The sequence below is a fragment of the Pagrus pagrus genome (genome assembly GCF_965226575.1).
Source record: "Pagrus pagrus genome assembly, chromosome: 12".
Classification (NCBI taxonomy): Eukaryota; Metazoa; Chordata; class Actinopteri; order Spariformes; family Sparidae; genus Pagrus; species Pagrus pagrus.
The window spans coordinates 1,961,209-1,984,232 of record NC_140196.1 but is presented as its reverse complement, the minus strand read 5'-3'; the positions used below and the strand labels follow the sequence as shown (position 1 = coordinate 1,984,232).

The window sequence follows — 23,024 nt, the reverse complement described above, 5'->3', positions numbered from 1 at the left end:
AGGCCGCTGGCCGAGCTGTCGTATTGGAGACGCTCACGAGTAATCTCGGCTCTTTTGATCACATTGTCATCAGTAGCACTGTGTTTAAGATCACATCGTACTGAGACTCACCACACGTCAGCACACAGGCCGACTGTGGAGACTGAACTCTGTATACAATCTCATAGATTACTAATAGATTACAAGAGTCCTGATCTGATAAGGAGGGTCAGACCACTGCGTGTTGATCTTTAGGTTCCTGTCTCTGGTCCAACAGGAGGGACGAAGAGTCACCAGGTCAAGATGATGTGCTGTGTTTAAGATGTGCTCCTCTCATGAGACGCTGTGGGTTCATCTGCACACGCTCCAGTTAAACTCACAGAAAGACAACAGTCGCCTCATTCAACAGAAATTGCCAGAAACACTCGTATTCACAGAGTTGGAGTGAAAATGTTTGATGTGAAACATACAGATTTAACAAATCCATATCAAGTAGTTGTCTGGATTATTTAACAAACCTTTTAAAAGGTGGCCGACCCGTCCAACAATCCCCAAACATCAGTACATTTAAAGAATATCACCTTTAACTATAAAATGTGGGTGTTTTTTTGCATATTTTTTGAAAGTCAATCATATCTTCAGGTATTCATGTGCCGTGCCAGATCCCACAACACCGCAGGAACATGTCGGTGGCAGGTCGTGTCACACGGTCAGGTATTAAACACAGATTGTTTTGTAAAGACATGTTTTATCATGTATTTGACTTGTTCAGATGTTTACTCAGTTTGATTGAGCCGGTTTGGTCTCTATGCTTTACAGCGTTTGTCTTTCTATCTGCACATGATGGATTTCAGATTTAGTTTTCTGTGACGGACTCGTGGGCTAAATTGTTTTGATTTAGATCGAGTTTCCTTCATGGTGTTAGGTAAAAAAAAGCCACAAGGTGACGTTTGTTTAATGCACATCAAGAATCAAGAGACCAGTCAGTGTTACACAACTATGTTCAAATTCACCATGTACGTGTGATCATTCATTCTGTAAACAGATTTCATTACATTTCAGACTCATTTAAAGGGAAATCTTGTTTAATTTTGACGAGTACTCACATTGTTCATGATGAATATTCGTCCCGCTGCAACACAAACAGCGTTCGCTCGTTACAAAGTGTCAGACAGAAGCCGGAGACGCGTCGGTGTCGGCTGATGCTCTCTGACGTTCAGCCTCATCTGTACGCTGCTCCTCATCTTTCTGGAGCAGCTTTCCTTCTGAAGCTGCGGCTCCAGCTGGGAACTGCAGCTTTACAAATTTCAAATTTTTTTTTTTTTTTTACCCCTATCAGTTGTGATGCCCTACTTATAAGGACAAATAAAGGGCATGTTGAATAATAGCCGGCTCTTGCTTGGTGCTTGATAGCGTTTCAGAGTGGTTCAGTTTGGGGAAAGGATTTCAGTAATTCTCCTTTCCTGGGAATCAGCAGGAAAAAAAAAAAAAGGAGCTACAGTGGAGACACGGCAGACGAAAGGAGGGTAAAAATAGACTGAATAGCAATGAGGCAACTTTCCTCCAGCCTGGAGCCATGCGTGAGTCAAAGCGGGGGGTTGCTTCTCCTCATGAGGACCTCGCAGCTCCTCAAGGTTTAGGAGGGAATCGTTTCACCCGATCTAATCCGAGTCCACCGAGGTCTGACAGGCCTTGGCCTCCGCTTCCCTCGGATAAGAAAAAAGTGGGACAAGATGCTCGCTCACAGCGGGGGATGATGGAGCCGCTGCCGTGCACATCTCCTTCTCCACTACTCCGTCTACATTTTGGGCATTTTGATGACACTCTGAATTAATCTGAATTAATCTCGCTTTAACCAGAGTCCCCCGGGCGACGACAGTGAGAAGACGTGTGGAGGATGATTGTATGAAAAACATCTCTGGGGAGGCTCTCCTTTCACCATTAATTTGAAGTTTACTGTTTGTGATTAACATTTGAAGGCCTGTGAGCCTCAGATTAGATTCACCATCGACTTTATATCACCCAGAATATCATTTTTCATTTTTAGTTGGTGAGTTGATGTCCTTAATGAGGGTGACTTACACTGAGGGCGACAGCACAACAACCCTTCAGATAAAGATGAACAAACATTTTACATCAGGAGTCGTGCAGTTGCTCAGCCCCATCTTTGATTTGAGTTGTTTACTGTAACTCCACCAGCCTCCCCTGCACCTCCTGATATTAAAAGTCAGGTCATAAACAACGTGAATGTGCTATGACATGTTTGTAGACAGGTCAACACGGTACGTCGCCTGTGACACGTACAAAAGTGAACGTGCCAACAGTTTATCCTGCCGACTGGGCTGCTAACACTGGAATATGATCCAGTCAGTAGTGCAGAGTCTGTGTGAATACCAGCAAATGACCTGAAACTGGCAAAATGGTGATTAAACTCAGAAACTATCTGATCAAACGATAAGTTAACAAGATGATGAATGTGCTTCTCTTCACACGGACACGTTGAGGTTCAGAAAAGGTCTCGATGTTTGATACCACGAACAAGAAATGGATTCATGTGTTGCAAAGTGAGGTGACGGCCTTCAGCTACAGTTCTGGAAATGTTTCAACTTCGGCAATTCACAGAGTCAATTAGTGCAAACGGACAAAAAGAACTGGAGTTGTTACTGGATAGCTAGAAGCTTCAGCTAATGTCAGCATACCAGGAAGAGTGGCTTCCACATGTTTGCCAAACTGTGATAACAAACGTCACCAGGAGCCCAGAAAACACCTCGTAGGTTTGGGGACCTTTGGACGGAGAGCTGGTCCGGTACCTCCTGGACCGGGTTTAACAACACTCCGACACCCAAACTCACATGAATGAGATGAGGAGAGGATGCACTTGTTTTAAAAGCATCACATTTAGACACATCGCTGAAATTCACCTGGCCACGTCGTTTGGAAAATCTCTGTAGCTTCAGTGCTAACGGCTGCTGCAAGAGAAGCTCTACCTGCTTCGTCTGCATCTGTTTCTACACCTGTAACATAAAAACATAAGACGCTGATCAAACTGCTTCTGAACTATCGGACGATGCTTTTTGTTTTCATCTTTAACGAAGCTACGCTCACGTTCCCGCCAGGAAAACTAATCATTTCTAACCAACATGAGTCGATGTGTGTGTGTCTGTGTGTGTGAGTGTGTGAGAGTGAGGGAGTGTTGCAGCTTTGTGGGACAATGAGTTGATGACTCATTTTGCTGCTACGCCAGCTGATGCCTGCTTGTTTGCCTGATGCGGTCGGTCCTGTTATAAAACACCGGCGCTCTGCCCTCGCTGTGGAGACACAGCTTCACACCTCACACATCATTTGATAGACGGCGACGACGTCTGACATCTGTTTCACATAAGAGTTATTATTTGTAACGACGTGAGACAATAATCTGAATTATTGTCCAGTTTCACTGACATGGAGGACAAACATTAGAATCTGTTTATTAAAGCTGCTCGTGTCCTTTAAAGACTAAAAACTAGTTGTTGATTTATAACTCACACAAGTGTTTTTTGATCTGCTGCCTCTAAAGTTCAGTTAAGTTCAGTTCACTGTGACTCGTGTGAGGTCAGGGAACTGTCCCGGACACTTTCTACATCTGAAACCATTAACTTTATTCTTTCTTCTATGAGTCCAATTACTTCTGACTTTATCTATCAAACCACAAAAACAATGATCACAATCTTCCTCTTACAATAAGTGTTGAACCTGCCTGACCAGCCTGTAACCAAAGCTTATGTGCGATAACCTCCATCTCCCCTCACTTAAATCATCACTCCTGAGTCAGACAGTTTGATTCAGAGTTTTCTAAAAGAAGAACCAGAATGAGGCCGTCCTCGTCAGAGAAACCACCTCATACATCGACTATAAAGCAACTGTGTCATGTTTGTGATTCTGTGATTTCCTGTTTTATTTTGAAGTTTTGCTTTTCATTTGCTCTTTTTGTGTGATTTCCCGCCTTTCTGTGTTCACTCGTGTCTTGAATCAGCCCCTCTGTGTATAAATAGTCTGTGTGCTCCCTGATGTCTCCGTCAGGTCGTCTGTTTTGTTCCCTGAAGCCTTTTGTTCCTGATGTCTCCTCGTTACCGGTCTGTACTTTGCTTTGGTCTCTGTGTTTTTGGTATTTTTGCACTTCCTGTGTTTTTGTTCCTCATGCTGCCTGCCTCCTGAGCGCTCTGCGTTTAGGTCCTCACCGTTTTACCACAAGCTTATTATTTACGCTTGTTGTTAGGTGGCGACCTCTAGTGGCCATAACAGCAGCAAAGGAGGAAGTCAGGCGAAGTGGAATGAAGGGCAGCAAGTCCGTACGGTTGGTGACATCAAACAGTTCAGTCTTCACGATATAATGTTAGCAAACCACAGCTCGTCTGAGGAAGGTGGTGGCGTTGTTACAGACAACAAGGCTGCAAACGGTCACACAGCTGGATATATTTAGGACACGCTGGGACAAACCACGATGTTTTGTGACAGGATATCAGATCATCTCCATCAGTGACAGCGGCGACCAAAACAGGTTCTTTAAGCCAAACCACGATGTTCGTTCTGAACTCTGACCGAGAAGTTTTAGTGGTTAAACTTTGGGCCGGTCCACACGTACACAGGTGTTTCTTATAAGGAATCTTTTTCTATGTGTTTTGTCCTTCTGTAGACGCGTACACGCCGTTTTAGGTCCCTGAAAACGGAGCAAAAACCGCCTGTTACTTTGGCGTGCACTTGACAGACTGCGTTTGCGTTTCCATACGGCTGGTGTGTTGAAAAATGCGTCTTTAAAAACACCCGTGTACGTGTGGACTAGGCCATCAGCAAACGGCGATGAAGGTCTGCTCCGCCCGCCTCAGGTACGCTGCAGCGGCCATGTCGTCAGAGATATCCTCCTCTGCATTATACACGTTCTTCTTTCTTGTCATAATCTGGTGCCTACATTACCCAGAATGCAGCATGGATACAGAGAGTTTGATCAGAAATGGCTACGTTATCCAGAATCGTCAAATATTGACAATATCGAGTCGACGCGTTGGCTTGTTGCTCAACTGTTGCCACAAAGTTGGAAGGTGTCGGTCACAAGGATCCACCGTGTGTGTGCGTGTGTGTGTGTGTGTGTGTGTGTGTGTGTGTGTGTGTGTGAGAGTGTGTGTGTGCTTTAACATCATATGTTGGTGAAAAGTCATGACAGAAAAAGAAGAGAGCAACGTGAAATGGAGGAGGAGGGAAATTATCTCAAGGAGGGGAGAAATATTTGGGGCCAGAAGGATGGAGGGAGGTGGAGGAGGGTAGAAATGGAGAACAAAAGGATGGAGGAGGAGGAGGAGGAGGAGGAGGAGGAGAGCGTGGGACGATGAAGACGGGAGAGAGGGAGCACACACACGCACATACACGCACACGCACACACAGATACAGAGGTGACTGTGACGTCAAACCGGAGCCCAGCTGACTCGCTCGCTCCGCCGTGCCTCTCGCTGACCAGCCTCGCGCTCTCTGCACATCCTCTCCACGCGGCTGCTGCTGCTGCTGCTGCTGCACGCCCTTTTAAACACCGAGGAGGAGGAGGAGGAGGAGAGGGGGGAAACCGGGAGGACTCACGCGGAGAGACGGGCTCACCGGAGGAGGAGGAGGAGGAGGAGGAGCTGGAGGAGGAGGAGGAGGAAGGAGGCTGCGCTCTGATCCTCGCGCGCTGCACGGGGACACACGGGACATCATTTTTTGGACACTCTCCATGGAGACGGGTCGCTTTTTCCCCGCGCGGTCTCCTCCGCACAGACCAGGATTGTGACTGAGGACAGGTTGTGTGTCTTGGCATCGCCCCCCTCCACCCTCCCTCCCTCCACCCACTCACCAGCCAGGTGTTGCATTCAAGCGCGAGCCCCTCGTGTGGATGGAGAGGCGCGAGAAGGAGGGCTGAGCTCGAGCACTCGACACTGATCCTGTCTGCGGAGCCTCTTCAGCAACAACAAGTTGACAATCGTGCGCGTCCTCTGGCTCCGGAGCGCTGCGGGTTTCACAGACGGATTGTACTGACGGATTCTTTGTTTTGTGGCCTCACCGGATCACCGGATCACTGGATCACCGGATCACTGGATCACTGGATTTGTCTTTTTTGTGGCACATTTTTTTTCTTTTACGAACGAAACAGAAAACAGGTATTTTTGCTCTCTGCAGCGCGCGTGAATAAGAAGAAGAATGGCAAAGTGAGCGGAACCAGCGGTGCCAACGACGCATGAGCCATTTGTTGGGTTCAGTGTAAAGATCTCCACCACAGCTGCTGTCTGACACCGTCTGTCTGTTGGTTTTTCCACCGACCCCGGCTCTCCGTGACGCCGCGGCACCCTGATGGTGCGGACGGTCGGCGCACGGTGGCTGGAACACGCCGCCCGGTGCTCGGTGACGATGGTGATGATGAAGATGAAGGCGCGCGGTTAATCCAGAAGATGCTTTTCCACTCGAGTCGGATTTATGTGCTGTTTCTTCAGTGGGATCGTTCGCGTGACGATGACCTCCAACCGCACTTTACCCCGTGCCGTGCTCGCCGCGCCCCCGGTTCGATGCGCACGAGAGGACGTCGTCTCCCCAAAATCGCTGAGCTAACTCACAACCGGGCAGACAGCGACCACTAACCGAACCGACCGATAGGAGGAGAGAACAGTAACGAGCGCAGCAGCAGCGGCAACAAGCGGCAGCGAGTGATGGAGCTGTCCGAGGTCCGGTGCTCCAGCGCGAGCGAGGAGCTGTACACCATCAACAAGACCCCGAGCAGCAACAACAGCAACAGCAGCGGCAGCGCGCGACCCAAGCGGCTGCTGTGGCAGGACGCGGTGCGGCACATCACCGAGCAGCGGTTCATCCACGAGCAGGGCGGGGGAGGCGGAGGAGGGGTGAAGGGCATCGGGCCGGACGAGCCCTACGACCCGAGCCAGGGCGCGCGGAAGCAGTCGGCGGGGCGGACGTCGGTGGGAGACCGGCACAACAACGGCGGGACCAAAGTGTTCCCGGAGCGCGCCAGCAGCGACCTGGGCTTCCTGCAGATCGACTGCGCGCCGAGCAACTCCGACTTCTTCCTGAACTGGGGCTACACGTACCGGGGCGTCATCTTCCCCACGCTGCGGAACGCCTTCAAGTCCCGCGACCTCGAGCGGCTCTACCAGCGGTACTTTCTGGGCCAGAGGCGCAAGTCGGTGGTGGTGATGAACATCCTGGACGTGGTGACCAAGCTCACCCTGCTGGTGCTGCACCTCACCCTGGCCTCCTCCCCGATGGACCCGATCAAAGGGACGCTGCTGGGCTTCTTCACGGGCATCGAGGTCGTCATTTGTGCCTTAGTGGTGGTGCGGAAGGACACCACGTCGCACAGCTACCTGCAGTACAGCGGCGTGGTCACCTGGGTGGCCATGGCCACGCAGATCCTGGCGGCCGGGCTGGGCTACGGGCTGCTGGGTGACGGGGTGGGATACGTGCTCTTCACCCTGTTCGCCACCTACAGCATGCTGCCGCTGCCGCTCACCTGGGCCATCCTGGCCGGCCTGTTCACCTCGGGGCTCCACATCCTGGTCCAGCTGCTCATCTCCCAGAATGCACAGCTCTCTACCAACCAGGTAAGCTCTCACCTGGTCTCCTCATCACCTCCTCCTCTTTTACCTTTCTTCCTCCCTGCACCATCCCCTCATCCTTCATCTTCATCCACCTCCTCTTCTTCCTCCTCTTCCTCATTCAGCCTCCTCTCTCTATCTTCCTCTTCTCCTCTTCTTCTCCTTTATTCACTTCATCTTCTTCCTTCTTCATCTTCCTCCTCCTCCCACTAATCCTAATCCTCTTCTCCTCACCTCCTCTTGTCCATTTCCAATCCTCCATCCATTTCTCCTCTGATTCCTCCATCACCCTTCCTTCCTTCCTTCCTTCCTTCCTTCCCTCCTTCCTTCCTTCCTCCTCTCCTCCTTCTCTTCAGTTCCTTCCCTCAGAAACTTCCAGACTTGATGATGTCTGCAGACTCCAGCTGTTGTCTGATCAGCTGTTGGTGTTTATTGAAAACAGACATTTTTGTGTTTTTTCTGGACATTTCTCTCAGTTTCTGCTTCGTCTCTGCTCGGTTCTGATCCTAAACACTGAGTCAGTGCAGCAGTGTGTCTGCAGCTGATGTTTCCTGTCAGTGACTGGGCTCGTGTTGTTGTTGTGTTGTTGTTGTTGTGTTGTTGTGTGTTAACGTGTCGCCTCAGTCGAGCTGTGTGTGTCTGCGACCTGTCGGGTCTTGGATGTGTTATTATGAAAGGTTTCAGGTTGCAGAGTGAAGCGAGGCGGTTTGTGTGCGACACCAGCCTGATCCGACTGCTGCTGAGGTTTCAGCACCAGGAGCTGTCCGACACACACACACACACACACACACACACACACACACACACACACACACACAGAGGAATGCACCTCAGCTCCAAACAGGTTCAGCTCCCCCTACTGGTGGATATTATAATCATACATCAGGTTTCTATTTTTCTTTCTTTCTTCCTCTCTCCCTTCCTTCCTTCCTTCTTTACTTCCTTCCTTCTTTTCTTCTTTACTTCCTTCCTTCCTTCCTTCCTTCTTTACTTCCTTCCTTCCTTCTTTACTTCCTTCCTTCTTTTCTTCTTTACTTCCTTCCTTCCTTCTTCCAGTGACTTGTTTTATTCAGTCCTTAACGTACAGATAAAACCACCACCAGTCGACTTTTCATGACATCAGTCCAGATGATCGTGTTTCACAGCTGGAGACCAGACTGAAGACAAACAGCACGTCATTAAACTTTTTATTTATGGATGTAAACATGTTTAAAGACGACCGTCACAGAGTTTAGTGTCTTTTTCGTGTTTGAATGATTTTACTGGACATTTCACAGATATGTAACGGAGGCGAAACAAACTTTACTGTCTAAAATGACACAAATGCACTGAAACAATAATGTTACTGCGAATTCAGTAATTATAAATCAGTAAAAACATCTTTCTATGTGTTTTAATCCTTAAGAGAGAGTTTATACATCAGCGCAGATCAGACGACATGCACGCTCATACTGTTATATATGTGAGTGGATGATGATATGACAGTACATCAGTCAGGCTCTGTTCTGTTCTCAAAATACGTTAACGTACCTGGAAGTGGATGTTTTACATCATCCAGGTGAACTAACTCACAGACTGAGCTGCTGATCAGGACGAGACGAGTCACATTTACTTAGATCGAGTCAAAAGTTCGTCCTAAGAAAGATTATTACACTTACAGATCTCATGCAGCTCAACAGAAGTGCTTTTATGGCTCTTGTTGGTTTGAACGTGAATCTTCCACATGTTTGACAACACGGGTTAAAACGAGTGTCTTCCTGAGAGGATCAAGGACAAACTGCTGCAGATGAAGAGCTGTGCGGCGGTTTGATAGAAACTGAAGTGGATCATTCAATACGTGAAAACCAGGAGGTGTTTATTCTTCTTCTGTGGAGTAAAAAAATCTCTCAGCGGCGATTATTTTCTCCAGCGAGTGTTTTAAACAGTCTGGAGAGCAGAACGCGTCTCACTTCAGAGCGAAGGTCGTCACAGCGGCAGTTAGATGTGAATTATATTTCCCTGTCAGCTTCGACTCTCGCTCTGTTTCCGGTGTTTTTCAGAGAGGTTAATGTTGTGAGAGGGAGCAGAGACGACAGCCTGTCAGGATCATTTATACCTGTTGGTGTCATAACAGAGAGGGCAGTCGTGTGATTTATCAGCCATACGTGGACAGTACAGACACGTGAAATATGAGACAACACAAGCTGAACAACAATCAACAAGCAGCACAGCAGCAGACCACAGTGTGTATGTGGCTTCAGCTCAGGACAACACAAACGCTGTCGGCTCGTTTACAGACGTGAACCTTCGTATGACACCAACACGGCGCTGTTTAATACTTTCATTCAGTATTAATGTTTCTTTTAGCGTATTCGTTGTTAAAATATGCTGATCAACTCAAAATGCCTTAAAGGTGCCATATGCAAGAATTAGTCTACTCCCAACAAAGAGGGGCAGCGCATCACCAGAGTAACTGCTAACTGCTGCTAACGCTAGTCTTTTTATCCGTGCATGACTGTAGCTATCGTTGCTCGATAGCTCAGTTAGCCGTGCAGTTAGCTGGGGGAAAGAGGTTAGCTGGTTAGCATCCTAATCACCAGAGTACATGTTGGCAGTGCATGTTTCTGCAAACCACAGATATTCTCAGACTTCACATTCCTTCAGGCTCAGCTTGAAACATGATGTTGTGACAGCGCTGTGCTAACGACCTCGTTAGGTTTAGGGACAAAAACCACAAACACAGCTGGAAATATCTCGCTGCCTCATTACAGATATCTTGTGGCTTTGCCAGTTACAAATGTTGAAACACCGGATTGGAAACGTTGTGGTCTTGCAGAGCTGTCACACAACCACCATCTCTTTCCTGCTGCCGATACGACGCTCAGCTCATAAACATGCAACGTGAATGTGATCTGACACGTAAAATCTGAACGTGTCTGTGATTTACAGAAGGTACATTTTATTCTGGCGTCTGAAATCAGTGAATATGTGATTATGGCTGTAAAGTGTGTGAAGGTTCAGGGACTGACAGGAAGTCCTGATGTTTAAAGAGATGATCAGTTGGACTGGAGTCTCGTGCTGAGGCTCATCAGCAGCACATTGACCCAGTTTCCCTAAAGAGACTTGTGTGTTTTTGTTCCATATTTCATCTCACGTTAAACATTTTCATATCCAGGTTGTCAAATTCTGGCATTTAGGTCACAGTGAGGTCATTCGGTCTGTGTGTGTCCTTTTTATTTTCATATTTAACTTTCTGGTCAGACGAGCAGAGCATGAACGATTCGTCAACTCATCATCGATCAGTTTATCCTCATTAGATGACTCAGCAACAGCTGTGGTCGTCCTTTAATCATTTGAGTGAACATTTCCTTAGTTTCAGCTCTTCGGTGGTGAGGATCTGCACCTTTTGTTGGTTTCATACTGCTGTGTTGAATATCTTTGAGAAAACAAGATATCTGGAGCTGCTACGTTCGACTGTGGAGCCTTTTTAATGAATATTCATCAGTGTTTTTGGACATTTATTAACCAAACAATGAAATAAAGTAAGAAAACTAAAGCTGAGGTTCATCACAGATTCAGTCAGTTGCCTCACAACCCAGGGACACGAGTCTCACAGAGCCTTTGAGTCATTTTCATGGTGCGTGTTGACGCAGCTCTCCGTCATACAGTTCATGTTCAGACGTGAAGGAAACTCCAAAAATACTCCGGACACAAACACAGTGAGCGCTCGGTGCGACTCGCGCTGCCTGACCTAACGGGCTGGATGAACAGAACCTCGTCCTGCTGTCTCTCTGAATCCCGTCATGCGTCACGTCTGTCTCAGCTGACGCTGCCTGGCCGTGTAGATGACTGTAGATGTGATGCAGCTGACTGGACGCTGCTGCAGTGTGTCTCTTGTTGTGTAGCTCAGGGGGGATTTCCCAGCTTCCCCCTCTGTCGCGTGGTTCAGCTGTGTCAGTCCGCTGGGAGCCGGCGACCCGGCGAGCCTCTCAGAGGAGAGGTCGCGGGTCGACGCCGCTGTTAGCCGGATTGGAGACGCTTTTTGCTTTGTGGGGGATGATTGCAGTGTTTTATGATTTTAGCAGATCAATAAAACATCTGCTCTCTGACAAATTAAACACGACGGTGATTCAGCCTGTTTTCAGTCCTTAAAAGCTTTTTTCTATTTGCTGCTCGTAAAATGATTTAAAAAAGACAGCGTGCTTCGTTCTGAAGGCAAAATGACGTTACACACGTCGGATGGTGAGTGTGAGGACAAACATGAAGACGCCAGGTAGTTTAAACACAACCTCCTGAGTCTGATAATAATCTGATTACAAAGTCTACTCTGCCTCCGAGAGCTTTAAACCACAGACGACTGGACTACTGGTGTTAATGATTAATCATTGATCGATTGATCGTAGTTAAGAATTCTGGCACAAATACAATAAAAAAACCTTTTACTAAAACAGATTACAGATACGTGCTTATCAAATATATCCAAATATACACAATATACTAGTATGAATAAACATATTTAACTTAAATACAAGTAATTTGTAACTTAAAAACTACAGACAGACATTTTAACAGTCGGTCTTGTTTGGATTTTGTTCCCAGTTGTTGAGCAGCGACAGACAGAAGCTCCGTAATTATTACGTGTTTAGTTTATTATTCAAGTTTAATTGGCAATATTTCTATTTAGAGATTATTAGTCATTTAATCAATCAGTTGACGGACAGTTCATTCAGACCACAGTTGTATTTTCTACTCGTCCTGTTTTCTATCTTTGCTGGACGTGGTTGGTTTTGTTGTGATGACTCAGGACATCTGCAGACGTTAGCTTGGACTCTTTCTCTCCTCTTCTCTCAGCTGACTGGTGTCGAGATGTTGGGTTTATTTTCTTTTTCAGAGATCCTTTATTGATTTGTCTCTGAAGAGGGCTCACTCAGCACAGACTGAGGAAACCAAACATTGTAACAAACTGAATTTCTCTCTCTTGTTGTTTATTGTTGAATCACTGACAGCTGTTTTTTTTTTTCATTGAACTCTTGAATCTTTATTTTCCGTGAATGTTGTTTGAACGTGCTGAACTCAAACCGATGAAAAGCCACCAGGATGATTTTCAGGTCATAAAAGCAACAAACTGTTGATCTTTACATATCCAGAGGTGAAAGTCTAACGATGGCAGAGCCGTCAGTGGTGGTAAGAAAAAAGATTTTAATCCAGAATCAAATTTATCATGTACCTTAGACCAGAATGAAAATGTGTATTAGTTGCAGCTCTAATTTCAAAGTGGTAACTACATTAAAAACTAGAGGTCATCTTGTGATGGGGTCAAACCAGGACGCCCGTCAACATTGTGGTCAAAACAAACCCAAATCTAGTCCAGTTTTAACTTAAATACATTTCTGACCTTTAAAATTTGAGACCAACCTGAACAAATCTGACCATTAAACAGCTGAACTGACTGTTCATCCTGCTGAAGGACCAACATGTTCGTCTGGAGGTATTCAGTGTCTGCACCCTGATGGATCCCAGGCTTTATGTTCTGATAATTAAAGTAAGATTTCCCTTAAATCTCTGATATGCAGCAGCGTCAAGAGTCCGTTAATTAGCCTCCGCTCGCGCTGTGCTAAGCCTGAGTTTGTGTCATTACTATAAGTAGTAGCTCTCTGTGGCTCTGTGGGCGGGTGGGATTATTTTAGCACCGCGTGTTTATTTGTCGAGCGGAAAATGCTCAGATATCAGCGACTCACATGTTAATTCGGCTGCGGTGACACGCGAGCTGCGTTGCGTTCGGGTGCGTGCGGGCGGACGGACGCGGCGGGCGGACGGAGGATTAGCACGGCTCACGCTTCACTCCTGGGGTTAGGAGGACCGGGCTCGCTGTGAAATTAAACATCCTCGAGTCAAGCGGCGCTAATCTGCTCTTATTAATTGTGTTTGCTTAAGGATGTGGTGAACATATAATATACATATTAACCGCAGAGAGCAGAGACGAGGAGGGAGGACAGTGATTGTCAGTTTAATTAAAGAGGGAGGCTCGGGGTTTATCAAACGTCTCACAATCACAAAGTTAAACAGAGGCTAAGGACGTTCCTGCTGCAGAGCAGAACAAAGACGCGTTTATGAGCGTTACGTATGTTTTCATGTCAACACTTCAGGAAACATCTGATCTGATACTAGACGCTCCGTCACTTTCTATTTGTTAGTTTGTGCAGACTTCTGTGTAGCTGTTGTTTAGATTTGGATCTGTGTTTAAGATGGAAGCAGACGAGCGACCATCACTGTCGACATCTGCAGGAGGAGGCGACACCTCCGGCTTCACTCTGTGTGTAAATGTGTGTAAAATTATGTTGAACATGTTCGAAACTATTTCAAAATAAAAAAAGTCCTGCATCTGTCCCTTTATCCAGATCCACACCAGACGTTAATGGGGTCTTATTCTGGGTCGAGACCCATCCTCCAATCCGAGTCTCGTGGAAATCTGTTTTATGGTTTTTGTGTAATCCTGCTGAGAAACCAACCGACAAATGGACACAGGCCGAAACATGACCTCTGCAGGGAGGTAATAATACATCATGTGGTTGATTGACGTGTGACGCTGGCCCAGACCCACACATGACATCAATATGGCTTCAAGGTTAAAAGGGTTTGCTTGGGGAGAAAGATCCACGGACAGAATTTATAATTCAGCCGAAAGGAAAACAATGACGTGTAGTAAAGGAAGACGGAGACACGACCTGAAGCTGCAAATGAACTGAGACACTTTTTGATGAACTGTTCTGGGCCGAGTATAAAGAGACAGAACGTAGATCACAGTTTGTCGACTAACACTATGAATGCTGAATGTGCGGATGGTTTGCTTTAAATTTAAACAAACATCATTTCCCCTGAAAGATGGATGTTTTTCTTCCCTCACGGCTGCAGAGACAGTGCACACTGTGTTTTGTCCTCCGTCTCTGAGCCTGATTGTTCCTGTCAGACTCAGAATAGCCTCCATCGATCCGGCTCCGTCTCTTTAGAGCCTCCCTGTGCCCCCGCTGGCCCCACATCCTTTGTCTCTGGCCCGTCGAAGGTCTTCGGTATTGGCCGCTGCCTTTTTCCATCAAGTCCTTCACACCAATCCGATCACGTCCCATCCTCTCTCTCTCTGAACAATAAGCTCGTATTGACCCGCTGTTCGCTCTTTTTCTCCTCCTGAAAAAGACTCTGAGCGGACCTGATTCTTGTCCTCCAGTCGCGGCTGTATTGATGGCCGCCTTTGTGCAGGAGCCATTTAGCCTTTTATACTTGCTGTTAAATGAACAGCGGCGTCCGTAAATAACAGATTAGGTTGTTCTGGGCTGCGGGGGGAGTCTGTGTGTGTATGATAATGTGTGTGTTTTGGTGTTAGGGGAGTGTTCTCGTGTAGCTAAGAGCATTATAGAAACCATCAATAGCACTGTATCTTCTTCCCTCTGTCACACACACACACACACACACACACACACACACACACACACACACAGCAGGAGCTTCACGCTCGCCGATTAGCCGTTCTTGAAGCTCACCGCTGTTCCCTCTTCCAAGGTCAAACTCAGCTTACCTGGAGCGCCGGCTGCACCGAGGAGATAGAGGAGGAAAAAACTGTTAAAAGACCAAATGTGTACATCATGAGGAGGACGCAGGCGCGCAGGTTCAGTCTTTTGCCTTTAGCGCGGCCTGGAGATACGATTTTGTGTGTCTCAACATTAAAAAGGCTTCGCTGTTTACAGTTGCAGCCAATCACAATCAACCCATTGTTGTGTGTGTGTGAAGAGGTCAGCCTCGTCCACATGCCTCCATTTATATTTTACATTCGAGGCGTTTATGTCCCGAAGAACAGATCGTCTTTCTCCTTTGACACAGAGACAGCAATCGCCATCGGTGTCACCGTTTCTGTTCTATAACAAAAATTCCCCCATTGTTCTTTTCTCTGCTTCTTCTGCACGACTGAAACAAACAGCTACTTCATAGGCAACACAGCTAGCTTAGCATTAGCCCGCAGCTGCACCTCCACTCATCCTGTGTGTTTGAACACGATCAGCTGACTGGTCAGCTGAGGAAACTCTGACAGCGTCTTCAGAGATCTTTTATGGATTTGTCTGTAAAGAGGGTTCACTCAAGGACAGATCTGAGAAACTGAACTTTGTAACAAACAAACACATTTCTCTCTTGTTGTTTACTGTTGAATCACTGAAGGCTGGTTCTGAACGTGCTGAACCCAAACCTGCAAAGACTCAGCAGGATGAAAATGTGAATGATCATTTTCAGGCCATAAAAGCAACGATCTGTTGATCTGTACAAATCCAGAGGTGACAGTCCAACAATAAGGATCGTAGCTATTCCTTAATTATTATCCATGTTTGTGATCGCTTTCTGTTTCTGGCTGAAACCCGTCCTCTGAACACCGACTTCTCCTGGAGCATCAGAAGACTTATCTTGGGTTTTCCCCCCACAAGCTCTGCCATTTTTTCGTAGCCTACTCCGTTGCTAATTGATGTAAAACTTACTGCCGCAGACACCAGATCTAAAAACTCTGTTACACTGTGAAATAAAGAGATTTATCTGGTGGTCTTAATCAGCATTGTGTGCACAAAAAAGAGTATTTCTGTATTTTGACAGCTGCATGTGTAAATAAATCACAGGTTTCATTCACACACAGTAATTGTATGTTACAGTGTGCTGGATGCCTGAGCTGCTTATTCATCAGGTGGCAGCGGAGGCTCATGGGAAGGGTTCACTGCAGCAGAAGCAGCCTCGGCTCTGGCCTCCGTCCAGCTGATCTGATCCACACCAGGAAACTGTCATCATTAATCAATTGTTCAAACACTTAATATGACCTCTGCTACCGTTGGTGCTCATGCAACACGGCATGTGACTGAAACAGCTGAGTACGTTCACGTCCCGCCTCCAACCAAAGGTCACATGGAGCTTCCTCTCCTGTGACCATGTTTCTCTTTGCTTAATGAATCAGTTGTAGTTGACCAGACTTCAACCACAACAGCGCCAGCATGCAGACATATGTCCTCCTACAGTATGTAACGTCCTCAAAGTGCTGAGAAAATGTAGAAAATCTACAACTGTTAGCATGCTAACCAGCTAGCCCCGGCTCGTCCTGTCTCGTAATACCACTTTGTCCCTCAAGAGGTGATGGTCTGATGCCAACAACGACAAAATAAACTCACAAAATGTCAAAAAAGGAAATATTTCTGCACATATTTCCCTTACTCAAAAGAAAAATACAACCTTACACGTCCTGTTTCTGTCTTTTCACGAACTAAGACAAGTTTAAGTGCCTTAATAAAACCACGTCATTAAAACTCACCACAAACACTCGCGGTTTGTCTCCACAGTCACCTCTGGTTCGGTCCAAATAAATCCTCAGTTCACTGATTGCTCCTCACACTGACCTCCGTCGGTCTTAGGAGGCCATTTAGCTCCATTGCTAACTGAGCTACTTGCTAAAGGCAGCCGCTGTGGACTGAAGGATTTGTTGAGTTTGTGGGAGGAAAACTCAGAAAACACGTTTTGGAAATGTTGAGGAAATAATTAAAATACATGTTCCTTGTTGGCTGACGCTGTGTTGTAGCTTTTATGACACGTTGTTGGTCTGTTGCCTTCAGCCTGTGATCACTTGTCGCTAGGCAGAATCTGTGTTTCCTAAATCCTGAATGCGACAACATTAAAAGGCAGCCGTGTTGATCCTGACCCACTTTCTAATCTGAAGTCGTCGTGACCTTTAAAGTCTGGCTGTCCTTCAGATGACGGCTCAGCCCGCTGCCGAGCGTCTTCACACTGACTCAGCCTGATGAGAAACAGTTTCTGAGGGAGGAGGGAGACGGGACGGGGAGGCGAAGAGGGAGTCCGACTCCCCTCCTTCCTCCCCCCGTAACCTCTTATTCACCCTTCTCCTCTTCAGCCTTTATCTCGCCGGTTTCATGCGATTGATCTTGGACAATCTTGCTGTTACCAGACACTGCACTCAGCCACTCTTAATATTTAATGAAGGATCAGGGCCATCAGCAGCGGCTTTCTGAGCTTTTAATGGCAGAGTTTTCCAGCCGCGTTTGTGCGCCGTGACCTCCGAGGCATTTCCAAAAAATTGCTGCAGACGTAAAAAGCTTTTACCGTCCTCCATTCTCATTCTTCTGTCACGAATGAAACCCCGTAATCAGGGCATAAATACTCTTCATCCATTTAGAAACCAGCAGGCGTTATTACAGTTTAACCACCCGAACATGATTGATGCTTCCGAATGGTTGAAAGTGTGTTTTAAACATTTGCCGTTGTCATAAAAGCTTCCTCCAAATAACAGTTCAACCACTGGATCAGTATGTGTGAAACTTTGCACCGTAAATGAAAACGTTTGAACATTTCTGTGGTTTCAGAACAATGCCAGGTAAAATCTGTTGAAAAGAGAAACTTTGAGTATGAGGTGACCCTGTTGTCATATGGATGAAACTACCGCTGTGGAAATATACATTTTCACCACTGCCGTTATAGCAAAGGCAATTTTATTCCGCTTAATTATTAGTTTGAGCGACGTCTCCTGAAACAGCATATGATGACGTCCACAGTGAGACATCACAAGCTGGCGTAACTGTTTCCTCCTGACACGACTGCAGTACGACACTTCTGGTTCCCAGAGGATGACTCTGAATGATTTTGGTGATCTCTCCCCGCGTTTCTTTTTCTTGCAGCTGAACTGGATTGATAGAAAGTTTGCTACAGACATCCACGGTTCCCCAGCTGTTGTATCTGAATTACTTTGGTTATCTCCTGACTTTCCTCCACTGAAACTTAGTGGTTTTGTGTCTGGACAACTATGTGATGAATTGCCATGAACTTTGTTAGCATCACTGTCACACTGACTTGAGCATTTAGCTCACAGCGCCACTGTGTCAAGTAACAGAATAACAGAGTGTCATCTGCATACTGTGTCCTCTTGGAGAGCTGATGTCAGTAACTATCTCAGTTTTATGTTGGCGCCAAAGACATTACAGGACGGGGAGTAATGTGGATGAAGCAGTAAGAGAGGGTGAGGTTTATTTTTCAGTCCTTCAGGTTTGTTTAAAAGCAAAAAGAGTGACGAGCTTGATTCAGTGTCTGGCTCAGTGCCATCACCAACTTCACTGAGAGGATGTTTGGCCCTGGCCGCCGTTTGTCTCCGTGTTTATTCCTCCGGCTTCGTCCTCGGTGAGACCGGATGAAACCGTGTGTCCGGGAGAATTACAGCCCCTGAGTCTGGGCTCTGAAACCATAAAGAAGACGCCTGGTAGTGGCTCATTTCCTCCTCTCGCCGCTGTCCGCCCTGGGCTTTTAAACGTTTTGAGAAGGTTTTTAGTGCCAGGAGAGTGTCCTGACCCGATGACTGAAATCTGGTGTAGTTTTACAGCACAATCAATCCTGATGCTGCCTTCAGGGAATGTGGAAGCTATTTTCTTTTGTTGCTTTTACTGAAACGTCATGTCTCCAAGTCCAAATCTTCTGAAATGTGTCAGTTTCGATCCGGTGCATTCAGCAGAGCGACCTCCAAAGTTACCTGCAAGTCATTTCGTTTTTTTCTTGCCAAACGCTGACTCAACACTCCCCCTCCTCCTCCTCTTCCTCCATTATCGTCCGGGCAGCCAGACATTCATCTTAATGAAAGCCTCACTTTGTGTCCCTTCTACTGAACTGCTGACAGGACCTTATTACTGGTTATTGTAGTGCTGCTGGTAAATATGAGAAGGCTGAATGCTCTGACGTGAACTCTTGGGCATGAAGTCCATTTTTTTTTCTTTTTTTAGACTCTGCAAAAATGTGCCTCGTCAGGATCCTCACGACTCATTTCTGCTGAACACTCAAAAGATTCTGATCAAAACAAACAAACCAGGTCGTTCAGATGCAGAAAGATGAATCTGTGTCAGACAGACAGTCAGAGCTGCTTCAACCTGACAGCTGTGAAAATACTAATGAAATATTAACTGTACATGCATCATGACAACGCCTCTGTAGCACCGACACCGCTCCTTTGTGGTTTACTTTCTGTTTTTATTTATTTTTATTTGCCGTGGGTGATGACGTGATCCATAGGAGACAAAAATACGGTGAATATTATCAGCAAGGCGAGGGGAAAGAAAAAGAGCCACGTTGGCGTCACCATGGGGCCGTGGAGCGCTGCGTCTTCACTCCGGGCGGCCGCCTGCTGCTGCAGACGCTCGCTCATTAAAAAAAAGTCACTATGTGGACAATTTTTCAAAGTAAAATGCTGAATATTTTCAGATATCCTCTTCTCTGTTTTGAGTATTTGCTGCTTTTCTTTTTCTCATATGATCGTAAACAGAATATCTTCAGGGTTTTGGCTGTTGGCGGCACAAAACAAGACACTGGATGCACTCAGTGTTTAATAAAGGCAGAAACAAACTATGACTACGTGTTAAACTACTGAGGAGATAAATTGCAGTCTTGCTTTTCGCTCTGAGCCTGGACCGTGAAGATTTTGAGAAAAGGTTTGGTCAGCAAATCTGAAGAGTTTTTGTGCAGGAAATTGTTTTAAAGGATGAGACGCAGTGGAGAGCTTAAAATCTAATTAACAGGATCTTAATATGAATAAAAAAACTCCCTGGAAGCCAGAACTGTGTCTGATTGTGTTCTTGGACGTCCTCTGCTCCTCTGTGTTGTTGTCCTCTCCCGTCCTGCTGCTTCATTAATTAGGTGAAGCTGTGGCCTGAGGCCGGGTCAGGAGGTTAAAGGACTCTCTCTTAATGGACAGTGTGTTGAGACGTCTGACCCTGAGACCTCTGCTATCAGGTCTCCAGAGGTCGAACACGCAACAAACAGAGTAATGAGCAGAAACAGATCAGAACAGCTGACTGAGGGTGACACTCGACCGGGATCACGACTGCTGGGACTCCTGGTGAACATCACAGCGTCAGTGCAGAGACCCATCCGTCTTCACTGAGTCGTGTCCACACACGTCTCCTGCCGTGAAACAACCACATCATATTTATAAGAGTAAAACTGAGCAGTGGCTTGTTGCTTCACTCAGATGAAGGTTGTCGCCTGTAGTCTTGGTGTCGTGGTGCATCACACAGATGCTGCAGATTAGTCGGCTCCACGTTCATGCTGAGTCTCTCCCGTTCCAACTCGTCCCAGAGGAGCTGTGTTGGACGGAGATCTGGTGACTGTGGAGGCCGATGGAGTCCACTGGGCTCACTGACTGGTGGTGGCAGCATGACATGACGGCTGCTCTGAGACACGAGGGTTATTTGTCTTCTTTCCTGTCCTCTTCTTCGACTTCTTCCTTCTTCCAGCTGTCTTCGTCCTCCTCTTCTTCCTTCTTTCCTCTTCTATGCCTTCTTTTCCTTCTTCTTCTTCTTCTTCTTCTTCTTCTTCTTCTTCTTCGTCCTCCTACTGTCTTTTTCTTCTTCTTCCTTCTGTTTTCTTCTTCTTCTTCTGTCTTCGTCCTCCTCTTCTTCCTTCTTTCCTCTTCTATGCCTTCTTTTCTTTCTTCTTCCTCATTCTGACTTCTTCTTCTTCTTCCCTGTTTCCTTCTTCTTCTTCTTCTTCTTCTTCGTCCTCCTACTGTCTTTTTCTTCTTCTGCTTCCTTCTGTCTACTTCTTTTTCTTCTTCTTCTTCCTTCTGTTTTCTTTTTCTCCTTCTTCTTCCTCCTGTCTTCTTCTTCCTTCTGTTTTCTTCTTCTTCTTCTTCCTTGTTGTCGTCGTCTTCCTGCTTCTCATTCGTCCTTCTGTTTGAAGGAAGTAGTTAACCATGATTTTACTTTTGGGGCCTTTATTTTGAAAGTATAACAGGACGTAGCGTGTGTGTGACCACAGGATGACGATCTCAGGGATGTCGAGGAGAGCAGCTTCCTGAAAACCAGATTTTTTCCTCCTCTTGGGTCCACTGAGCATCATGAGATGATTGCCGGTGAACTTCCTCCTCTGGACGCCATCAGAGTATTCACCCCGCAGATTAAAGCGCGTTTGATACGCAACAACATTTGCCCTGTTTGAGTCTGAGGACATATTGAGTGAGGCTTTAAGCTTAAAGTGAGGGTGATTTACGGCTTATTCTTCACATTGAGGATGATTTCAGACGGGATTACCTCCCAGCTGTAATCTATTCATAGCACCAGGCGCCAGCCAGCAGCGTTCGCCGCTCTCCTCCGGGGGTCAGCATTTAAATGAGATTACTTTTGGATTACTGTTATCTGTTTGAAATGTGGAAAAACAGCAGGTACTCGGGAAAATGAACGAACGGCGTCTGATTTCGACCCTCGTGGTGAAAAATGTGCGACCACAAAGAATTTACGGTACGTCAGCTTCTTCCTGTTGGTTTTGTTTGTTAAGATCGACCCATTAAAACACGGCCGGGTCGCCCCGACGGCTGAGGGACGATCAGTGTTGAATCATTATCCCGATGGGCTGACACTGTTTCTTTTCATTTGCAATAAACTGGAACAAGTCGTGTCTTTCTGGAGCGTCCTCGAGGAACACTGAATCCAAACAGAGCAGTTTGACACTTGCCAATGAAATTGCCTGGCTGGCCGTGAATTTGCCTCCGAGCTGAGTGCAGGTTGACACCCCGGTATTACACAACAACGACTATCTGTCACGTCTGATGAGAGTCTGGCAGCAGGAGAACCATTAGCTTTTAGAGTGTTTCAGTAGAAACACGGACATCGTGACAGCCAACGTGTTTCATAACCAGACTGAGGATGGATGAGTTGATTGGGATGGATTTTTATGAACTGCTCTTTAATGGATGTGTAATGTTGGATTTTAATATTCTTAGAGAAAAATATAGAGGATCAGCTTTGATTCTGGACAGTTCAACACATTTTCTCATCAGGACTTCAGGTTTCTGTGGCTCTAGAGGACAACACAGGTTTCTACAGCTCGGGAGGGAGGGTTTGTTCTCCCTCATTACTGCGATCATCAAGGCAAAAGCACAACAAACTGGACTTTGAGGGTCAAACTTGTGTTGGCACAGTTAAATGTTCTTATAGCGGACATGTTAGCAGAAACACTCTTTACACCTTCAGCAGACAGCAGACGACATGTTCATCTCATCGGAGCTGTGTCTGATGAGTATCTGCCTCTTTAGCTGCTGAATGCTCCAGTTCGTCTAACTGTGCCTGCCTGCTGTTCACTGCTGGACAGGTAGTGAACTGTGGATTCATCACAGCTGCCTGACTGACTCAGAAATGTGACCTAAAAGAGGCTGAGAAGCTCTGATACCTGCAGACTTCACATCGCTCTCTCCTGCAGTCTATACTCCTCGTGCCGTCTCAGGACAAACTGGACCGTTCAGCACATGATCCCGAGGCTTGTAGCTGCTTGTGTGAGTGTCTCCTGGGACGACGGGTCTTCAGCGGCTACAGTATCGCAGACTGTCTCTCTTCTGCCGCAGGCTGTTGTGCTCCAGCTGCTCCCTTCCCTCCGGGATGTGTCGCCGGACAGATCCTGGGA

General features: G+C 46.6%; 1 protein-coding gene across 1 annotated transcript in view; it reads left to right on the top strand.

Annotated features, from left to right (window-relative positions):
* The first annotated feature begins 5,664 nt into the window (after positions 1 to 5,664).
* Positions 5,665 to 23,024, top strand: part of adcy8 (adenylate cyclase 8 (brain)) — a 78,710-nt gene continuing 61,350 nt past the window's right edge. The window contains exon 1 of the mRNA XM_084369046.1: positions 5,665 to 7,589. Within this exon, the coding sequence (XP_084225172.1) occupies positions 6,684 to 7,589 (906 nt within the window). The 5' untranslated portion in view covers positions 5,665 to 6,683. The remainder of the gene's footprint in view (positions 7,590 to 23,024) is intronic.